The sequence below is a fragment of the Raphanus sativus genome, chromosome 8 (genome assembly GCF_000801105.2).
Source record: "Raphanus sativus cultivar WK10039 chromosome 8, ASM80110v3, whole genome shotgun sequence".
NCBI lineage: Eukaryota > Viridiplantae > Streptophyta > Magnoliopsida > Brassicales > Brassicaceae > Raphanus > Raphanus sativus.
In genome coordinates this window covers 12,367,279-12,384,142 of record NC_079518.1, presented here as the reverse complement: position 1 = coordinate 12,384,142, position 16,864 = coordinate 12,367,279, and the positions used below count along the sequence as shown (strand labels likewise).

Here is a 16,864-nt window from a genome sequence, read left to right as displayed (position 1 = left end):
AACTACATATAATAAGCCAAAGGAGAGAAGATCAGGGTCACATTAAAATGTTAAGATTAGAAAGAGAGAATTATTTTGATAAAGCTGAAAACAAACTTTGGATATAACAAAAAGAACCTACAGGTTTTTCAGACCTGTAGAGTGTTTTACCCTCGTTGGTATGGAGAACATGCATCACCAAACCAACGCGTGTTGGCCTAGTGGTAAAGGAACTCCGGCTGGAGTGTCCGCCCTGGGTTCGATCCGCGTTGGCCACGAGAGAATTTACATGGGCTTCTCTCGCCTCCCAGACCACTTTGCGTAACCAGGGGCCCTTAAGTGGAGGCTTAAAAATTCCTGTAATGGCATGGGCATAAGCCCGGTGGGCTAGTCGATCACGCTTAGTGGTCGGATACTGGGTTATCAAAAAAAAAAACATGCATCACCAGTTGTTGCGTGCATTCATGACCACCGAGTAATAACTTAGTCTTGTCCAATATTGCTATTGGTAAGAGTGCGCATTCACCAAAGAAAGAAGAACATTTTTTTATTAGATCTACCGAAACCAGTTCCTTCCATGTCTTGGTGTTGCCGCCTGAACAATCCAACGACCATATCTTTAATGTGGACCGGTTATTCTCGGATACACACAAGCTATTATCAAGGATGCACATGCAGACGCTGGAAGGGTCACGTACATGGGCAATGGGTGCTTTGCAGATTACTTGAAAAGTTTCATTGTGAAGATCGAAAGATAATACATTTTTTTCAAGCTCCGTTAACCAATAAAGTGACCCATCAAAGTACACGGGATTATTGTAAGCGTTAATCCGATAAGGAGAAGCAGGGTGAACATACCTCCAAGCATTAGTGCTAACATCAAAAACCTCACAAGTGGTCACATTGTCTAGGCCAAACCCAGACGAATCATATATATAATGAGACACTTTCTTCTCTTCTTAAGGTGTCCACATCAGATTTTAATAAATGTTTGTGGGATCCATCTTTATATTTTTATTTTAAAATAGTATGTATTCATATGAATATCACTAAATATCACTTAGTGCAGTGGTTTATGTATCATTAAAGAAGCTTACAACCCGGATTCGAATAGAGAACATGTGTGTTTTGCATTTTTTTATGATTAGATTTAATGAAAAGCAATTATGATTTTTACAAGTCATCTTCTTCTTTAGACTTTTAGACTTTCTGCAATATTGACTCCGATATCTCATAATTTGTCAAGAGTTATACATCAGTTTCTTCGTTTTTTCCATTTTCATGAAAACTTCATGAATTTTTAAATATATTACTCGATTATAGGATGAAATGAATGAAAATTAAGTTTTTAAGAATTTCGGTTTTTGGACTGAGTCATTTTAAATCGTCATCGTTGGTGTCCGAATTACGTTTTTCCGGTGATTTTACGGCACTCGGCAGTGAGTTTTCGAACGTGATTATGTAATGAATTAATGATTATTGGGTCATTTTAAATTAACTTGCGGCCTATGGCATTCAGTTTCTACATAACCTTTAAAAGGTGAGGCTGATCAGACATACCCAAAAAGCTTCCTAATCGTCTATTCTTTTGCATTGTCTTTGAATATGGCATAGGACTCTCCCACTTTGTCGCTCAACTCTCACATCCAATGATAAACCATTACGCTCTAAACCGCTCTATTCAGTGTCACATATCATTGAAACTCCTTGATATAATTTCATAGTCCTACTGAAAACTTGATTAGTATAACTTTTTATGTTCTTTGTTCTACTTTCTGAAGTTATCCGCTGAGACCTGTACGCCATGGAGGGATTCACTAATTTCTCATACTTCAAATTTGAATTAGAACACACTGGTAGTTTCAAAGAGAAGGCGAACAAAATTGTTTACACAGCTGATAACTACAGGAAAAACCAATGAAAAAGAAACACAACTTTTTGGACGGAGCGAGAGAGTTCACATAGATCTGAGAGGAGCTCATAAAGATTTATTTTTTATTTCTGTTAAAAAATCTAGCCTTGACTATTTTTCTGGGTATATATATATTATTGCGCTATGTTTAATAAAGGGTTTTACTATTGTGTGGGGTTTCTAAATTGGGATATATTATTATTTTCATACATTTACACAGGTTGCGGATTTACTGGATAGCTAATGAGGATGTCAATTAGTCAGCGTATCAGATGTTGAATCTGAGTGGGTATATGGTTTATGTTTGACATATTCTTAAAAAAATGTTGTTAGATGTCGAATTCATGAACACAAATCGAAAATTCTTTTAGAGATTCACGACTCCGCGCTTGCGCGGGGCTATATCCCTAGTTATATAAGAAAACCGGCTTGTACGTGCCCTTGAGTTTGTCTCTACCGAATCCAAGCTTAGGACTTGGGGAGACATACACCCCTTGTCTAAACAATTGGTTGAGGAGCTGTTGAATTCTGGCAGGAGGTAAACTTTGATACCATCTAGTGGCGGGATTCACCACCACTATACCTACACGAGTGTCGTAGAGGCATACTAGACCGTCACAACTACCATGGCATATCGACCGGCACAAAGAACGGAACCAGATATTATAAACTGTTTCTGACCTAGAAAAAATAATTGGAGCATTCTTTATGTTCTGGCCATCATCACGAAGGGTCATGAAAAGGAAATCTGGACCTCGTAATTGCTTACGACAGATCAACTGCCTTTCCTGGAAACGACGGTCCTCGACTATGGATTTCCACTTCTTGGATACAGACTTGAATCTCAGCAAAGACATCACAGGAAGTCTCTCTAGTATGAGCTCTATAACATCGTCATGAAGCAGCAGCAATTTCACACAGTATGAGCTCGATCGTTTTTTATTCAACAGTAGCAGTTCCAACCTCGAGCCATAGCTTGTCAACATTGTATCTCGTATGTAATTGATCAAAGAAGGACATACAACATTGTGTATATATAATATATATAACCAAGCATCCTACTCGAACTAGGAATCTGGAAGAAAAAAAGAAAGGAAATCTTCAAGTCAGTTTATTTATAGAGTATATCAAGGAAAATAAATTCTTTTTTTTGAACAAACAAGGAAATAAATTCCAAAAGATTCCTTTTGTTGTTATCTTATTATCTATAGCGACATTAACTAACTAAATACACATTAAAAATTATATTTTCTAAAACACAATTATGCTATTTTCTAAAGCACTGTCAAGACCAAGAGTTTTCGTGGTTTGCGTTAACTTTTAGAGTTATTCCTGGTTTCACCAACCAATAAAAACTTGTTATCTTAGATTGAATATCTTTTAAAAAAGAAAACAAAATAATTATCAAATTGCATTATGTTTTTAAAATAAATGTAAAATAAATAAAAATAGTAATTAACAAAAAAATAATTTTTGAAAAATAATTTTAAATCCGCCAGCAAAAAACTATACCATAAACCTTAATCCTAACCCCTAAACCCTTGGATAAATCATAAATTCTAATTCATAAATATCAAACTCTAAATCATAAAAACATTGAATTTTTTAATTCTAAATCTTAAACCTTTAGATAAATTCTAAATCTTAAAATTTATATATAGTTTTTTTTAAATACATTTATTCAATTACTATTACTTTTATTTATTTTTACTTTTTTACTTATTTTAAAACATAATATAACTTGACAATTATTTTGTTTCCTTTTTCAAAAGATAATCAATCTAAAATAACTAATTCCTATTGGTTGGTGAACCTAAAGTTTCACCCTAGGAGATGAACCCAAGAAAAAGTATAATTTTTATGAAAGAAATTTTTAATTTATGTTTAGTGTCTATCTATATTATTAAAACAGAAAGATTAAATATTTTACTTACAAAATTCGTTGGTGGACTACTAAATTTATTTAACTTATTTATTATTAAATATACATCATAGCTTAACATATTAGTTGAATATTTTCAAAATAAAATATCTTTAAATATATTCTTAGATATCTTTTTCTAAGATTTCATTTTAATAATCTTTTATCTAAAATTAAATATATATATATATATATATATATATATATATATATATATATATATATATATATATATTTCTGTTAATATTTACATTTAAATAATAAATATTCATTTTCGATTTATAGAATAAGAAATAACATTTCAATAATATTTATAATTCATAATTAAATTACTAAACCAATTAATAAATACAAATAACTTAATACATTTATTAATTATTTATAAATTATAAAATTAAATAATTACATAGACGTAATAACAAATATTCATAAATTTTACAACATACTTCACCTTATTAAAGCAAAATTAAATCTAAAAAGAAAAGGAAAAGCCCCATTCTAAGAAAAAAAATCATGGTTTGAATATCAGAATGGGCCTCATAACACAAATAGAAATTAGAATGGTAAACATAACTTACCCCTTAGAACATGTTTAATAGGAGGTTCTTAACAGAATCTAAAAACCTATCTCTTAATTTTTAACTAAAAAAATAAGAACTGATTTTTAAATAAGAACTAAGAACCGGTTTTTAAATAAGATTCTTAGCTTATATTCCACTAAAAACCCAAATCCTAAGAATCCCCAGTAAACATGTTCTACCAGATGGATCACATGTATTAGTGCTCCTTTTGTAATGTGATGAGCCTCCAAATAATATATTCTCAACTGAAAGGACAATCTCAGATTTTGTAAACAAAAAAAAGGAATATAAACATATGTTTCTATTCCATTTTTTTAAAAAAGTTTATATTCCATTTTACTTCCTTTTGTCGATCACCCACAAAACTATGATTCCAATCCTAAGAAACATGCGACACGTAGATTTAGTGTCGCAGACCATATACGATACCTTTAGAGTAGTGTTAGTACGAATATTAATTATTCACATAAAATTGGAATTCGAATAATTTGATAATACAAGGTCAGCCAATCTTTTAGAGTAATTATATTCTTCAATATACGGTTGTGGTCAACATTCCATTCGTTTACTTGCTTGAATGCACTAAAAAGTCTAAAACCATGCATGAAAAAACTTTATATCTAATCTATTAATTTAGGGATTGGTTTTTATCTACTACTTATAGTTGTCATTTAGATTTGGGCTCTTTCATAGTTGTTACTAGAATATATCAAGCCTCCTATAAAATGAAACCCACCAACTTAAATTAAACCAAATCTTAACCGACATAGATAAATTGAACTTAACCAATAACATCTTTAAAATATTTTTGGTTATCTCTTAATATTATTAGATCATACAAAACTTAACCACTCTTAAATCAACAAGTTCCAAATCATTCCAAACATAAGAGAAAAAAATGTCTGACTCACAAATTATAACACCATTCAATTATATATACATTTAATAAAATATTATATATATGTCAGATATATATATATATATAAATATTATACAAAAATATAAATAATATTATATTATATATATAAATATTATACAAAAATATAAATAATATTATATACACATATATTAAAATTAAAATTTGACAAATCAATTTCCGCCCTTTAAGGCGGGTCAAAATCTAATTTCAATTAAACTAAACCACACATTTTTCTCTACATGTTCCTATAAATACCTTCATCACGAGTAAGTGTTTTGACATCTTTTTACAAAAAAGTGTTTTGACATCACAAGATAATTAAGAGAGAGAGTTAGAGAGAGAACAAAAAATGGTCGATGATTATGAGAGTCTCTTGATGTTCAGAAGGTCTTGCATGGAAGAACAGAGAATGAGGTTGAGCCAAGGATGATTTGCCGATTTTTCTGACGAATCTATATTGATTTGGTGTTCGGCAAGTTGACCTTGGCTCTGTTTCCTTCTCTTTTTTTCGATGTCAGACTCCAGATATCTACTACTATATATCACCATCAGAACTTGTGATCAAGGTTTGCAACTTCAGTATAATGTGCAGTTATTGCATCTTATTTGATGCATGCTAATAGCATTTGCTTCTACTATTTTCTTTTTGTATGTAAATGTGGATATTTTCGTTTACCGTTTAATATAGTTTAAATCTCAGAACAATAGCAGCGTATAACATAACCTTATATAGCTATCATTACATGATACTAATTATTAAAGTAAAAATTAAGAACAATAGCAATGCATCACATAGCCTTAAAACATCACATAAGAGTCTTAGTTTCATGCGGTAGCGAGCCTCTGTTTCGGAGAAAAGATTCGGTTTAGAGTCGCTGCCAAGCGAATTCCACCTTGTGCAATTCTCTTCTTTACAATGTACAGCCGAGAGAGGAAGTAGTAATCTGCAGAAATAAACGTGGGAGAAAATCAGAACATCATTGCATATTAGAAAATCTTGTTTCATTGTGAATCATCTTTTTAATGTTCAAAAGTATACCTCCTAAAGTAGTCCCTGCCTTAGCATCCTTGTAAGCATACTTGCAGGCAAGATCAACGCTTTCAGAAGCATATCTGACAACACCAAGAACACACATAATCAACATTAATGGTGATCTAGGGTAAAAAAATAGGCAGCTATAACAAAACCATAATTGCTTTACTAAAGATAGGGATGCTTACCGATTTGGGCAGACTGTTTGGTGACATGGACATGACTCCCATGACGGTATATCATTTGACCAGCCGTACTATATTAATTATTAAGACAGCAGTTAAAGACAAAAAACCACTGAGATTAAGTGTATCTTGGATGTGCTTAAATGTGGTGCTCGTAAACTGAAAAGAAAAAAAATTAAGGTCATACCTCGGGTTTGTTTTGAAGGGAATTAATCATGATTGAAAGGCTTGAATTGTAGTATTTCTTTAGAGCAGACTCAATTATCTTGTCATCCCAAACCTTCACAATCAACGTGACTCTTTTTATATATGATTATGATCACTAGAAGATATTAACTGTTAGCATTTTGATGATCGACAAGAAAACACTTACACGGTGCAAATTAGTTTCTTGATTGTACCAATTGACTTTGACTTTGTTACCACCTTGATCTCTAATAAAACCTTCATGCAAGGGCTGTGAACAGAAACCAAATCCACATTATATGGACTAGTCATGTACTCTATCTCTATGCAATTACTTCTTTATACTTATCACAGCTGCAATGTGAATAGAGTAGCCTCAATTGCATATAGCGCAGGATTAATTAACCTGATGGACATCTCCCATAAAGTGTGATACGAACAGGAGAGCTTCTGTCAAGTTGTCTGCAAAAATTTAGAAAAAGAGTAATCACGCTATGCTCCATGTGACCTATACCACTAAAAGTCTAACTCACAGTGGAACTGGAACATTAAGTGGCTTGCGTAATTGAAGATTGCTCCTGTCACACACTTGCCATTAGGGCAGTCCCCTTCACATAAAAAGACAAGACGAATTAACATTTTATTGCCAATGTCAAACACAAACATGAATGAATATTTTCAAAAAAATGGAACACAGAGAATACTCATAGTTGCATTTGTAATCAGGTGTGTCAGCATAATGCAAAGCGTAAGTCCAACTCCACTCAGGGCGACGTTTGATCTCATCAGGCCATGAGCAAACAGCTGCCAGTTCACCATTTGCATATGCAGGGAGAAGTTTTTTCACTGCAACTAGAGTTTCTTTCCCAAAATAGCTCTACAAGGATTGAAAAAAACATGGCATTATCAGAGATCACACATGAAAATGCAGTCAGGGCTGGTCCTAAAATTTATGGATTTTAAACAATTAACATATGTTTTTCTTAATCATTTGGAGGCCGAACTATGTATACATATTAACCATTAATATTTTGGGAAATCCATAGATGAATAGTTCATCTCGCGATGGCCAGAACCGGCTCTCAGATACCGTAAAAGCAGAGGAGTTATTAAAGCTCTCTCATATCTATATAATCACATAGATCATTCTCGTAGTTATCAACAAAGTTTCACCTGAGCTATTTTGCAGACAGCGTAATGACCATCGACTCCCCAACTGAGAGCTCCATGGACGATATGTGTAAGGAAGAGTATACTTGCGACCCACGTTCTCAACGATAAACCCATCTTGACACAAAAATAAACAAATATTACCTCTTTATATTCAAAAATAGAAAGAGAGAAGAAGAAGAATAAGAGGTAGAAGAACAACTACAAGGAGTTTCTTACCTTCCGAAAGCCTTCTGATTGGTTTTCCTGGGGATATATCATATATCGAGTATGAAAAATCACTATTGTTGCTAATAAAGAAGTGTGATAGATAAGACTAAACATCATCATTGACATCGTAGGTAATAAAGAATGACCCATAACGAGGGAGTACGCTTCACATTGCTTGCTCTCTCGTTGACTTCTCTACATGTATATTTTTTAACATCGGAACTTTAATATAAACCTATATAATCTCCTTCACATCTGAAATCAGCATTTAGATATTTTGATTTAAAGAATAACCCTTCATACTAAGGGTAATGCGAACCCAAGTTACAAAGGATAATCAACTTTAGTTTAACCATCCAAGATTCTTAAAATTTGATGAGCAAAACAAGTGCCAAACCGTTTCCTTACGTACAAATCTGTACGACTTGTTGACCAAAAGAAGAAATCTATACAACTTTTTGCTCATGGAAACATTTCTTGCTTCTTGTTTTCATAATCATAAGCAGCCTAAAAAAAAACCTCTCTACAGCGAGAATCATAAGCAGATTTAGAGGATGATATCCAGACAATATAATTAGAAGACGAGCCAACGACTTGAAGCACCGGTACACTCTAGGGTCTGTGTTGAGGCACATCGGACATGTTTGGCCTTAATGTCCAAGACTAGTTAGAGCATACAAGTAAAACCTTGACCCAGAGCCGATCGTTGACTGAATTCCGGTGCTAGAAAAACATTTTGGCTCACTAGCCTGTTAATTTATTAGAAAACAAGATTCTGACCCGCATTTAAAACCGTTGGTTTATTTTTAAAAAAAATAATTATATGAGAAATAATTGTTGGACTAAATCTATGTCGATAGGTCATGCTTCTAAATTAATAAAATAGATATAGAATACAACTAATGGATTTTGAACTGCTATCTTAAGAAGACAAGAGTGTGGCATTGGCAATTGAGTTCAACTTTTTTTCTGCATAAATAATTTGCTCCTAAAATTCATATAGATTGTGAAAACTAGAATCACATTTATCATAAGACTAGCAAAACTTAGGTGGAAGAAGCAACAAAACGTTTGCAGATGAAACCAGATTAAATCCCAAATATTGATTTTGGTGTTCGGTAAGTTGACCTTGGCTCTGTTTCTTCTTCTTTGCAATGTTAGACTGCAGATACCTATCTATATCGATATATACCCATATCACAACTTGTGATCAATGTTTGTAACTTCACCGAAATATGCAGTTTTTGAAAGTTACTTGATGCATGCTAATTATAGCATTTGCTACCTTTTTATTCTACGTAAATGTGGATATTTTCGTTTACCGTTTGAAGCTCAGAACATTAGCAGCGGATAACATAACCTTAACTATCATTACATGAGAGTTTAGGTTGGTTTTTATTATTATAGTTGAAACTCAGAACAGTAGCCACGAATAACATAACTTTAATACTACCATTACATGAGAGGCTAGGAGCCAGTAGGCGTGCATGCTTATCAAAAGACAATAGGGCCTAATCTGTCTTAGTTTCATGCTGTAGCGAGCTTCGGTTTAACAGAAAAGATTCGGTTTAGAGTCGCTGCCAAGCGAATCCCGCCTTGTACAATCCTCTTCTCTACAACGGGCAGCCGAGAGAGGAAGTAGTAATCTTCAGAAAGAAATGTGAAACAAAATCAGAACATCATTGCATATTAGAAATCTAACATCAGTGGCCTCAAATGATTTATAGGTTATGTTAAAAAGATATTAACAGTATATTTAACAAATTAATGATGTAGTTTAGAAAATAATAACTTCATCTATATATGTCTAACGTTCTTTTGAAATTATAAGCACTGGATTTATAAATATATATATAAAACTCTAGAATCTAATTTATATATTTATCTAAAGTTTCTTATGTTTTTCATTTTATATTTGGATCTTGTTAGATGACTCCAATACGAAAAGACGCTCTGCTCTGACTAAGATGATAAGAATGATCTTTTTAGTGCTCAGAGAGTTAAGTATACGGTATACCTCCTAAAGTAGTCCCTGCGGTAGCGTTCTTGTAAGCATACTTGCAGGCAAGATGAATGCTTTCAGAAGCATATCTGACAAACACCAAGAACACACAGAATCAACATTAAGGATGATCTAGAAAGAATATGACAGCTAAAAAGATAGGGATGCTTACGGATTTGGGCAGGCTGTTTGGTTAAGTTGGCATGACCCCCACGACCAAACATCACTTGACCAGCCGTACTATATAGTTAAGTAAGTCAGCAGTTAAAGACAAACAATCACTGTGAGTTAAGTTAATCTTGAAACTGCTTAGAACGAGGCGAGGTAAGACCGTACCTTTAGTTTGTCCTGAAGGGCATGAATCATGATTGAAAGGCTTGAATTGTAATATTTCTCTAGAGCAGACTCAATTATCATGTCATCCCAAACCTTCACAATCGAAGTGACTCTTTTATATAGAATTATGATCAAATATAAGAAAGATTATAGCATATACTATTTTCAATCTTTGCAACTTCCAAAGTTCAGATCCTTTCGCTTCCCGGTCAAGACTCAAGATGCAAACATGGAATAAATAATGTGTTAGCATCAAGATGATTGACAAGAAAGCACTTACACGGTGCAAATTAGTTTCTTGACTGTACCAGTTGACTTTTACTTTGTTACCACCTAGATCTCCAAGAAAACCTTCATGCAAGGGCTATGAACAAAAACCAAAATCCACATCAGGCACTAGCCATACTCTGCATGTGCAGTTACTACTTTACACTAATCACAGGTGCAATGTGAATTTGCTAAAGAGATTGGTTAACCTGATGGATATCACCCATATAATGTGATAAGAACATGAGAGCTTCTGTCAAGTTATCTGCAAATTGCAAACAGAAAAAAAAAGAAAGGATAGTAACAGTACGCTCCATGTAACCTATATGACACATGTAAAAAAACTGAAACATAACACTAGAAGTCTCACTCACAGTTGACAATACTCAGTGAGTCTTCAGAAGCTGACATCAGTTGGTTTGTGTAATTGAAGATAGCTCCTGTCACACACCAGTCATTAGGGCAGTCCCCTTCACATAAAAAGACAAGAAGAATCATACATTAAATTGCCAATGTCAAACAGAAACATGATTAATGAATATTTGCAAGAAACGAAACCCACGAGAATAGTCATAGTTGCATTTATAATCAGGTGTATCAGCAAAATGCAAAGCTGAAGTCCACTTCCACTGAGGCAGGCGTTTGATTTCATCAGGCCATGAGCAAACAGCTGCTAGTTCACCATCTGCATACGCAGGCAGAAGTTTCTTTACTGCAACTAAAGTTTCTTCCTCAAAATAGGCCTACAAGGTTTGATAAAAATGGCATTAAAAACTCTATGAAACAGTAAAAACAAAAGCCTCTCCTTTGTTTTCTCTCCCCATATTAAACAAAACAGTTACTAAAGCCCTCAGATCTATCTATAATCACACCAGAGATCATTCTATTTCACCTGAGCTATTTTGCACACAGCGTAATGACCATCGTCTCCCCAACCGAGAGCTCCATGAACAAGATGTGTAAGGAGGAGCAGACTTGCAACCCACATTCTCAACGTTAAGCCCATTCTGACAAAGAAAGAAAACCCATTCTCAACGTTTTTATTTCAAATCTAGAGACAGAGAAGAAGAGGTTATATAGAAGGAGTTTCTTACCTCACAAAGTCTTCTTCTGTTTGATTTTCTTTGCTCTATACTACTTCCCATTGGTGAGGGGTTATATCATATATATATCTGCCAAGAGTATGTATATATTTTAATGTTGAAAAAAAGAAATATTCAAATGCCACTCGCACGCAAATAACATTGCACTTTGTTTTTCCCAACCACTATTCATAAATAGTTAACTTGTTAAGTTCGTCGAACTGTCTAGAGAACATAATATTTACTTAAATTAATTTTGGAGAACAGAAATTGTACCCAATAATAATTAAAAAAAACAATATAACAAACTATTCAAAATCCCATTCCCTCTACTCTTTTCTCTTCTTATCTCTCTCTCTCTGCCCTCTCTTTAAGAAACTAATTTTGGTTTTTTTTTCCTGGTTATTTCATAAAAAAATCCCTTAAAAACAATTTGGAAAAAGAACAAAAAGGACAATATCTGTGGAAATGTACAAAAAGATCAAAGGATGAAAAAAGATTACACTGATGAACATGGTGTTGTCTTAGATATCATTTTCTTATTTTCATGATTCAGCAAGCTTATGTTTGGAAGAGTGGCCGCCAATGTTGATGCTGGCTGTTTCTTTTTGAAAGGTATAACAGATTGTGATTATTTCCAAACTACTGATTTTACTCTGGAAGTTAATCAGTTATCGTTTCTACAATATACAAACAGTCGAATATAAAGTAAAAGAAGTAAAGAGAGACTTGTAGACAGCTTATCTGATGAATCATATTGTTCAATAGTTACATATTTTCCTTTTCTCTAAAACAGAGATACATAAAGCTCTCCTGAACAACAATGAGCATGATATACCAGACTTTTATTTATTTATCCAACATGATTCTTGTCTCTGCACATGTATCACTTTTCAGAGGAATCAAGTCACAAGTAGAATCTGACCTATGATTACTACTCTCCATAAGGCTATGAGCTTCTGCTGCTTGTGACAACGGTAAATACTTGTATCAACTTTGGTTTTACCTTCCCCGCTCCTATCGCTGGCCAAACAGTCTTCTCGACTTCCGCGTACAACAACCGCTTTGTTCTTGGTCTTAACTCAGCTCCTTTAGAAACTTGACAGACCAAGATTTTCAGTAGGGTATCAACTTTGATCTTGAGATATGATTGAATGATTGTATGTTAAGTACCTAATACAGTGAGACGCTTTGGAAGTAGACTACTTAGTTTTATTTCTGCATTATTACCCCATCAAACAGATGATACATAACCTTCCATCCAAGTTTAAAGTGAAGCTTTAAAACAATACCTGCCGTGACAAATACTCTCACTCCCTGATGTTTAGCCATATGAAATTGCAAACGTCCCAATCCCACTTGAACCCCCATGAACCTAATATCTCAGCAACTATCATCATTAGCAAAGAGCTAGACAAAACCACTAAACGCAAAAAGAGAGAATACTAACATAAACTGAACTAAAGGAAACTAAATTTCCACATTACCATGACATCTTACTGAATATACATAGTACTATTATAGCAACAGGAAGAAGTGAACACCACGAACAATTCACCAGGGGAGAGACGACCCATCGTGAAGACAGTCGACCAGACAGTGCGTGCCACTTCGGAGAAAGCAGCTGCATCTTTTGGAGAGATACCAGCGGGAATTGGAAGGATCTGTCTAATGGTTACAACAACTTCCTCTGCATAACTTCTTCCAGAAAGAAGAGCACACACCTGAGAAAAAGAGAGCGTCAAATTTTTAAGACTTCAATCTAAAACTAAGGCAATACAATACAAACTGCAATAAGCTTAATCAAAACAGCTTAAACATATATAAAAACGAATTGTAATCAGTAAGTAACCTCTCCAACACTATTTCAGATGTTCTGTCACTAAGAACATGAGTGTCAGCACCGAGCAGCGTATTCACACCAATCTTATAATCAATGCAAATTGGAGGAATGTAGTATTACCGAGCTGTGCAGCTTGGATTGCACGGAATCACAACTGCGATGTTAAGTTCATGCTCGTAAGGCTTTTACTTGCTCCCCAAGTCGTTTGGTAGCAGAGCTGAAATACACTGTATAGGTCTTGCACAGTGTTAGGGATCTGCCTTTCTTGGATCTAAGCATAGCTACAAACCCATAGGGAAACCATTGAAGCAATATCCTTTCTGTCCTTGCGCATAATTTGTTTACCTTTGTTAGTCTTTGTCCTCAGTGTCTTTTGAAGGAGAAAGAGTGGGGTCGAATCTGATAGTTCGAAGTATTCTGATATGCCCTGGAGAGCTTACTATAGGAGAAACAAGAAGGAAGGAAGGAAAGACTCTGAGTGACAGAAAAGTTTAGCAGTTACGTTTAATAAAGAGTATAAATACATTGTATTCGTATACGAGAGAACTATCATGTAATTGGTCAATTGTAAAGTGAGAGAGAGTGACTTGGAGGTTTACAGTTAGCTCGTGAGAGGCTGTAACCTTCTGTATACGTTTACGAGTAATACAAAGGAGGAATTGGTTTGGTATCTTATCATATTCTTGAAGAAAAGTGATCATACAATGAATAATTGTTGGATATGATGATTATAGGGCGTAAGAAGTATTTTTTTACAAGAATTTCATAAAAAATTATAACTGATCATAGAGTAAAAAAAGATAACAAATATTATTGATTTTTGAAAAAAAATAACAATATTAGAAGAATGAAATCAACAATGAAAATAAGAGAAAGAATGAAACATGTACTAAAGATAATTTTTGTCACTATACATATTATACAAAGAATATTACTCATTAACTTGGTATGTGTATAGATTTAATATATTTTTCTGCTATGTACATCATGTACAGTACATGTCTCCTAATTTCTCTTCTTTCTTTTAATCTTTGTCTTTTGGTACAAACCTGGAAAAGAGTCGTGTAGAATTTCTATTGTGAAACTCTTGACATTGATGTATAATTGCTTGAACATCTGTATCATCAAAAGACATTGTGCCAGATGGAATCAACGCTATCTTAAAACCAAACCGTTCCGTTTCATTCATATCATACCGACTTGTTTGAGTTAATATTTTAAAATAGTTTTTTTTTGTGTACATTTTATTTATTGAAACAAATCCAAGATCGTGTGAACGACGACTCACATAGCAGCAGGTGGACCAATTGCTCAGTGCCGACTTCATTATTCAAATCGTGGCGTCTCACGTGGTAATAATAATATAATACATCATCAGTGGGACCCAACTTGCAAACTCCCATCAATGGCGGTCTTCAATTCTTCATGATCTAAAGAAGAAGAAGACAGAGAGATCTGATTCTACTCGCGTCTCTCACACTCTCATCGCTCTTCTTCTTCTCCTGTTAGTTCTTCTCTCTCTCTCTCTGGTTAGCTCTTATGTTTTAGCTTTGATCAGATTCACAGAGACATCGCATTGCTTCGAGATCACAAAATTGGAATATTAGGAAACCAAAATCGAATTCAAATTAATGGGTTTGATTGGGTTTTGAGTGTTAATCCATTCTGATTCACAAGTTTTTTTCAATCAATCAAAAAGTTTTGAGCTTTTTTGTAGTAACCGGCTACATACTGTTCTGCAAACAATGTTAGATTCGAGCAAAGGAACGAAATTTGAGTATAAGTTTTCGATGTGGTGCTTTCATTGCTGTTGTGGAGATTCAGATGTATATGCTTTCTTCTTGATGCAGGTTTGGTTTTTTTTTTTTGTAGCAATGATGGACTTAACGGGGATGAAGCCTCCGCAGATCACTTTCTACTGCTCGGCGTTTTCTGTATTGATCACACTTCATCTGACGATACAGCTTGTGTCTCAGCATCTCTTTCACTGGAAGAACCCCAAGGAACAGAAGGCTATACTCGTCATTGTTCTCATGGCTCCTATCTACGCCGTTGTTTCCTTTGTTGGTTTGTTAGATGTCAAAGGAAGTGAAACCTTCTTCTTGTTTCTAGAGTCCATCAAAGAATGCTACGAAGCACTCGTGAGTATTCCTCTTTCTTTTTTTTTGTTAGTCGTCATAACATAATAAAGAGTGTTCTTACTAGTTCTTGATTTTGTGTTGCAGGTCATTGCTAAGTTCTTGGCGTTGATGTATAGTTACTTGAACATATCTATCAGCAAAAACATTGTGCCTGATGGAATCAAAGGAAGGGAGATTCACCATTCTTTCCCAATGACTCTTTTCCAGCCTCATGTAGTCCGTCTGGATCACCGCACTCTCAGGCTCTTGAAGTACTGGACATGGCAGTTTGTGGTGATCAGACCAGTGTGCTCTATCTTGATGATTGCTTTACAAATCGTCGGGTTTTATCCGTCTTGGTTGAGCTGGACATTCACTATCGTTCTCAATATCTCGGTTTCCCTGGCCTTGTATTCTCTTGTGATCTTCTACCATGTGTTTGCCAAGGAGCTTGCTCCTCATAACCCACTCGCAAAGTTCCTCTGCATCAAAGGGATCGTCTTCTTTTGCTTCTGGCAGGTAAAATGTTTTCCGTAATATCACTAAAATCCCTCAAAAGCAAGAAACTCATCTTGATTGGTATTTTGATTATGGGACTGCAGGGAATAGCACTAGACATACTGGTGGCGATGGGAGTGATCAAATCACACCATTTCTGGTTGGAGGTGGAACAAATCCAGGAAGCTATTCAGAATGTGTTGGTGTGTGTTGAGATGGTTATCTTTGCTGCGGTTCAGAAGCATGCTTACCATGTTGGTCCTTACAGCGGGGAGACAAAGAAGAAGCTCGATAAAAAGACCGAATGATCTTTGGTCCGGTTTAGAGTGCAAATCGACTTGAGTCCATTTTGTAGTAAATCCTTTGTGTGTACTGCTATGTTATTCCTCTTTAGCATAGTGTTTTGGGAGACTTGAAACTTTTGATATTGGGAAAAGATACAATAATGTTGAGATATTCAGATGATATGGTCAATAGTGTTATACAATTTGAGTCAAGATAATATCATTTCACTGCCATCAATTGAATAAGAATAACTAAACAAAATATTAACTATGTGCTCAATTGAATTTGTTTTCATGATTCTTTGTTTGCTTTATATAACCAAGCAAAGTGACTAC

General features: G+C 34.4%; 4 protein-coding genes and 1 pseudogene across 7 annotated transcripts; 1 reads left to right on the top strand and 4 right to left on the bottom strand.

The window, feature by feature from the left end:
* Positions 1 to 2,250: 2,250 nt before the first annotated feature.
* LOC108819994 (F-box protein At1g11270-like) lies at positions 2,251 to 2,953 on the bottom strand. Its single transcript, XM_018592992.2, has one exon. The coding sequence runs from the start codon at positions 2,875 to 2,877 to the stop codon at positions 2,299 to 2,301; it is 579 nt and encodes a 192-aa protein (XP_018448494.2). The 5' UTR covers positions 2,878 to 2,953; the 3' UTR covers positions 2,251 to 2,298.
* A 2,703-nt stretch (positions 2,954 to 5,656) lies between these two features.
* Positions 5,657 to 8,003, bottom strand: LOC108819990 (endonuclease 3-like; annotated as a pseudogene).
* A 1,441-nt stretch (positions 8,004 to 9,444) lies between these two features.
* On the bottom strand, positions 9,445 to 11,849 carry LOC108822332 (endonuclease 3). 2 transcript variants are annotated; one of them, XM_018595376.2, is made up of 10 exons: positions 11,796 to 11,849; positions 11,594 to 11,708; positions 11,264 to 11,444; positions 11,076 to 11,171; positions 10,911 to 10,966; positions 10,715 to 10,798; positions 10,435 to 10,527; positions 10,271 to 10,338; positions 10,114 to 10,187; positions 9,445 to 9,742 (listed from the first exon to the last, which is right to left on the bottom strand). In XM_018595376.2, the coding sequence occupies exons 2-10, from the start codon at positions 11,705 to 11,707 to the stop codon at positions 9,624 to 9,626; spliced, it is 885 nt and encodes a 294-aa protein (XP_018450878.1). In that variant the 5' UTR covers position 11,708; positions 11,796 to 11,849; the 3' UTR covers positions 9,445 to 9,623. The 2 variants fall into 2 exon arrangements, with proteins under 2 accessions (XP_018450878.1, XP_056847598.1); XM_056991618.1 differs by lacking the exon at positions 11,796 to 11,849 and having other exon boundaries at positions 11,594 to 11,772.
* A 651-nt stretch (positions 11,850 to 12,500) lies between these two features.
* LOC130498446 (uncharacterized) lies at positions 12,501 to 14,121 on the bottom strand. Of its 3 annotated transcripts, none has more exons than XR_008937332.1 (5): positions 13,972 to 14,116; positions 13,747 to 13,853; positions 13,076 to 13,507; positions 12,957 to 13,001; positions 12,501 to 12,881 (listed from the first exon to the last, which is right to left on the bottom strand). XR_008937332.1 is itself a non-coding variant. In XM_056991817.1 (5 exons), exons 2-5 carry the CDS (start codon positions 13,411 to 13,413, stop codon positions 12,733 to 12,735), a joined length of 411 nt encoding a protein of 136 aa, XP_056847797.1. In that variant the 5' UTR covers positions 13,414 to 13,507; positions 13,747 to 14,121; the 3' UTR covers positions 12,501 to 12,732. The 3 variants fall into 3 exon arrangements, 2 of the variants coding, with proteins under 2 accessions (XP_056847797.1, XP_056847796.1); XM_056991817.1 differs by having other exon boundaries at positions 12,501 to 12,872; positions 13,076 to 13,158; positions 13,271 to 13,507; positions 13,747 to 14,121; XM_056991816.1 differs by having other exon boundaries at positions 13,076 to 13,158; positions 13,271 to 13,507; positions 13,747 to 14,119.
* A 997-nt stretch (positions 14,122 to 15,118) lies between these two features.
* LOC108838261 (uncharacterized) lies at positions 15,119 to 16,731 on the top strand. Its single transcript, XM_056992663.1, has 4 exons — positions 15,119 to 15,261; positions 15,499 to 15,767; positions 15,852 to 16,265; positions 16,349 to 16,731. Exons 1-4 carry the CDS (start codon positions 15,258 to 15,260, stop codon positions 16,550 to 16,552), a joined length of 891 nt encoding a protein of 296 aa, XP_056848643.1. The 5' UTR covers positions 15,119 to 15,257; the 3' UTR covers positions 16,553 to 16,731.
* Positions 16,732 to 16,864: the final 133 nt, after the last annotated feature.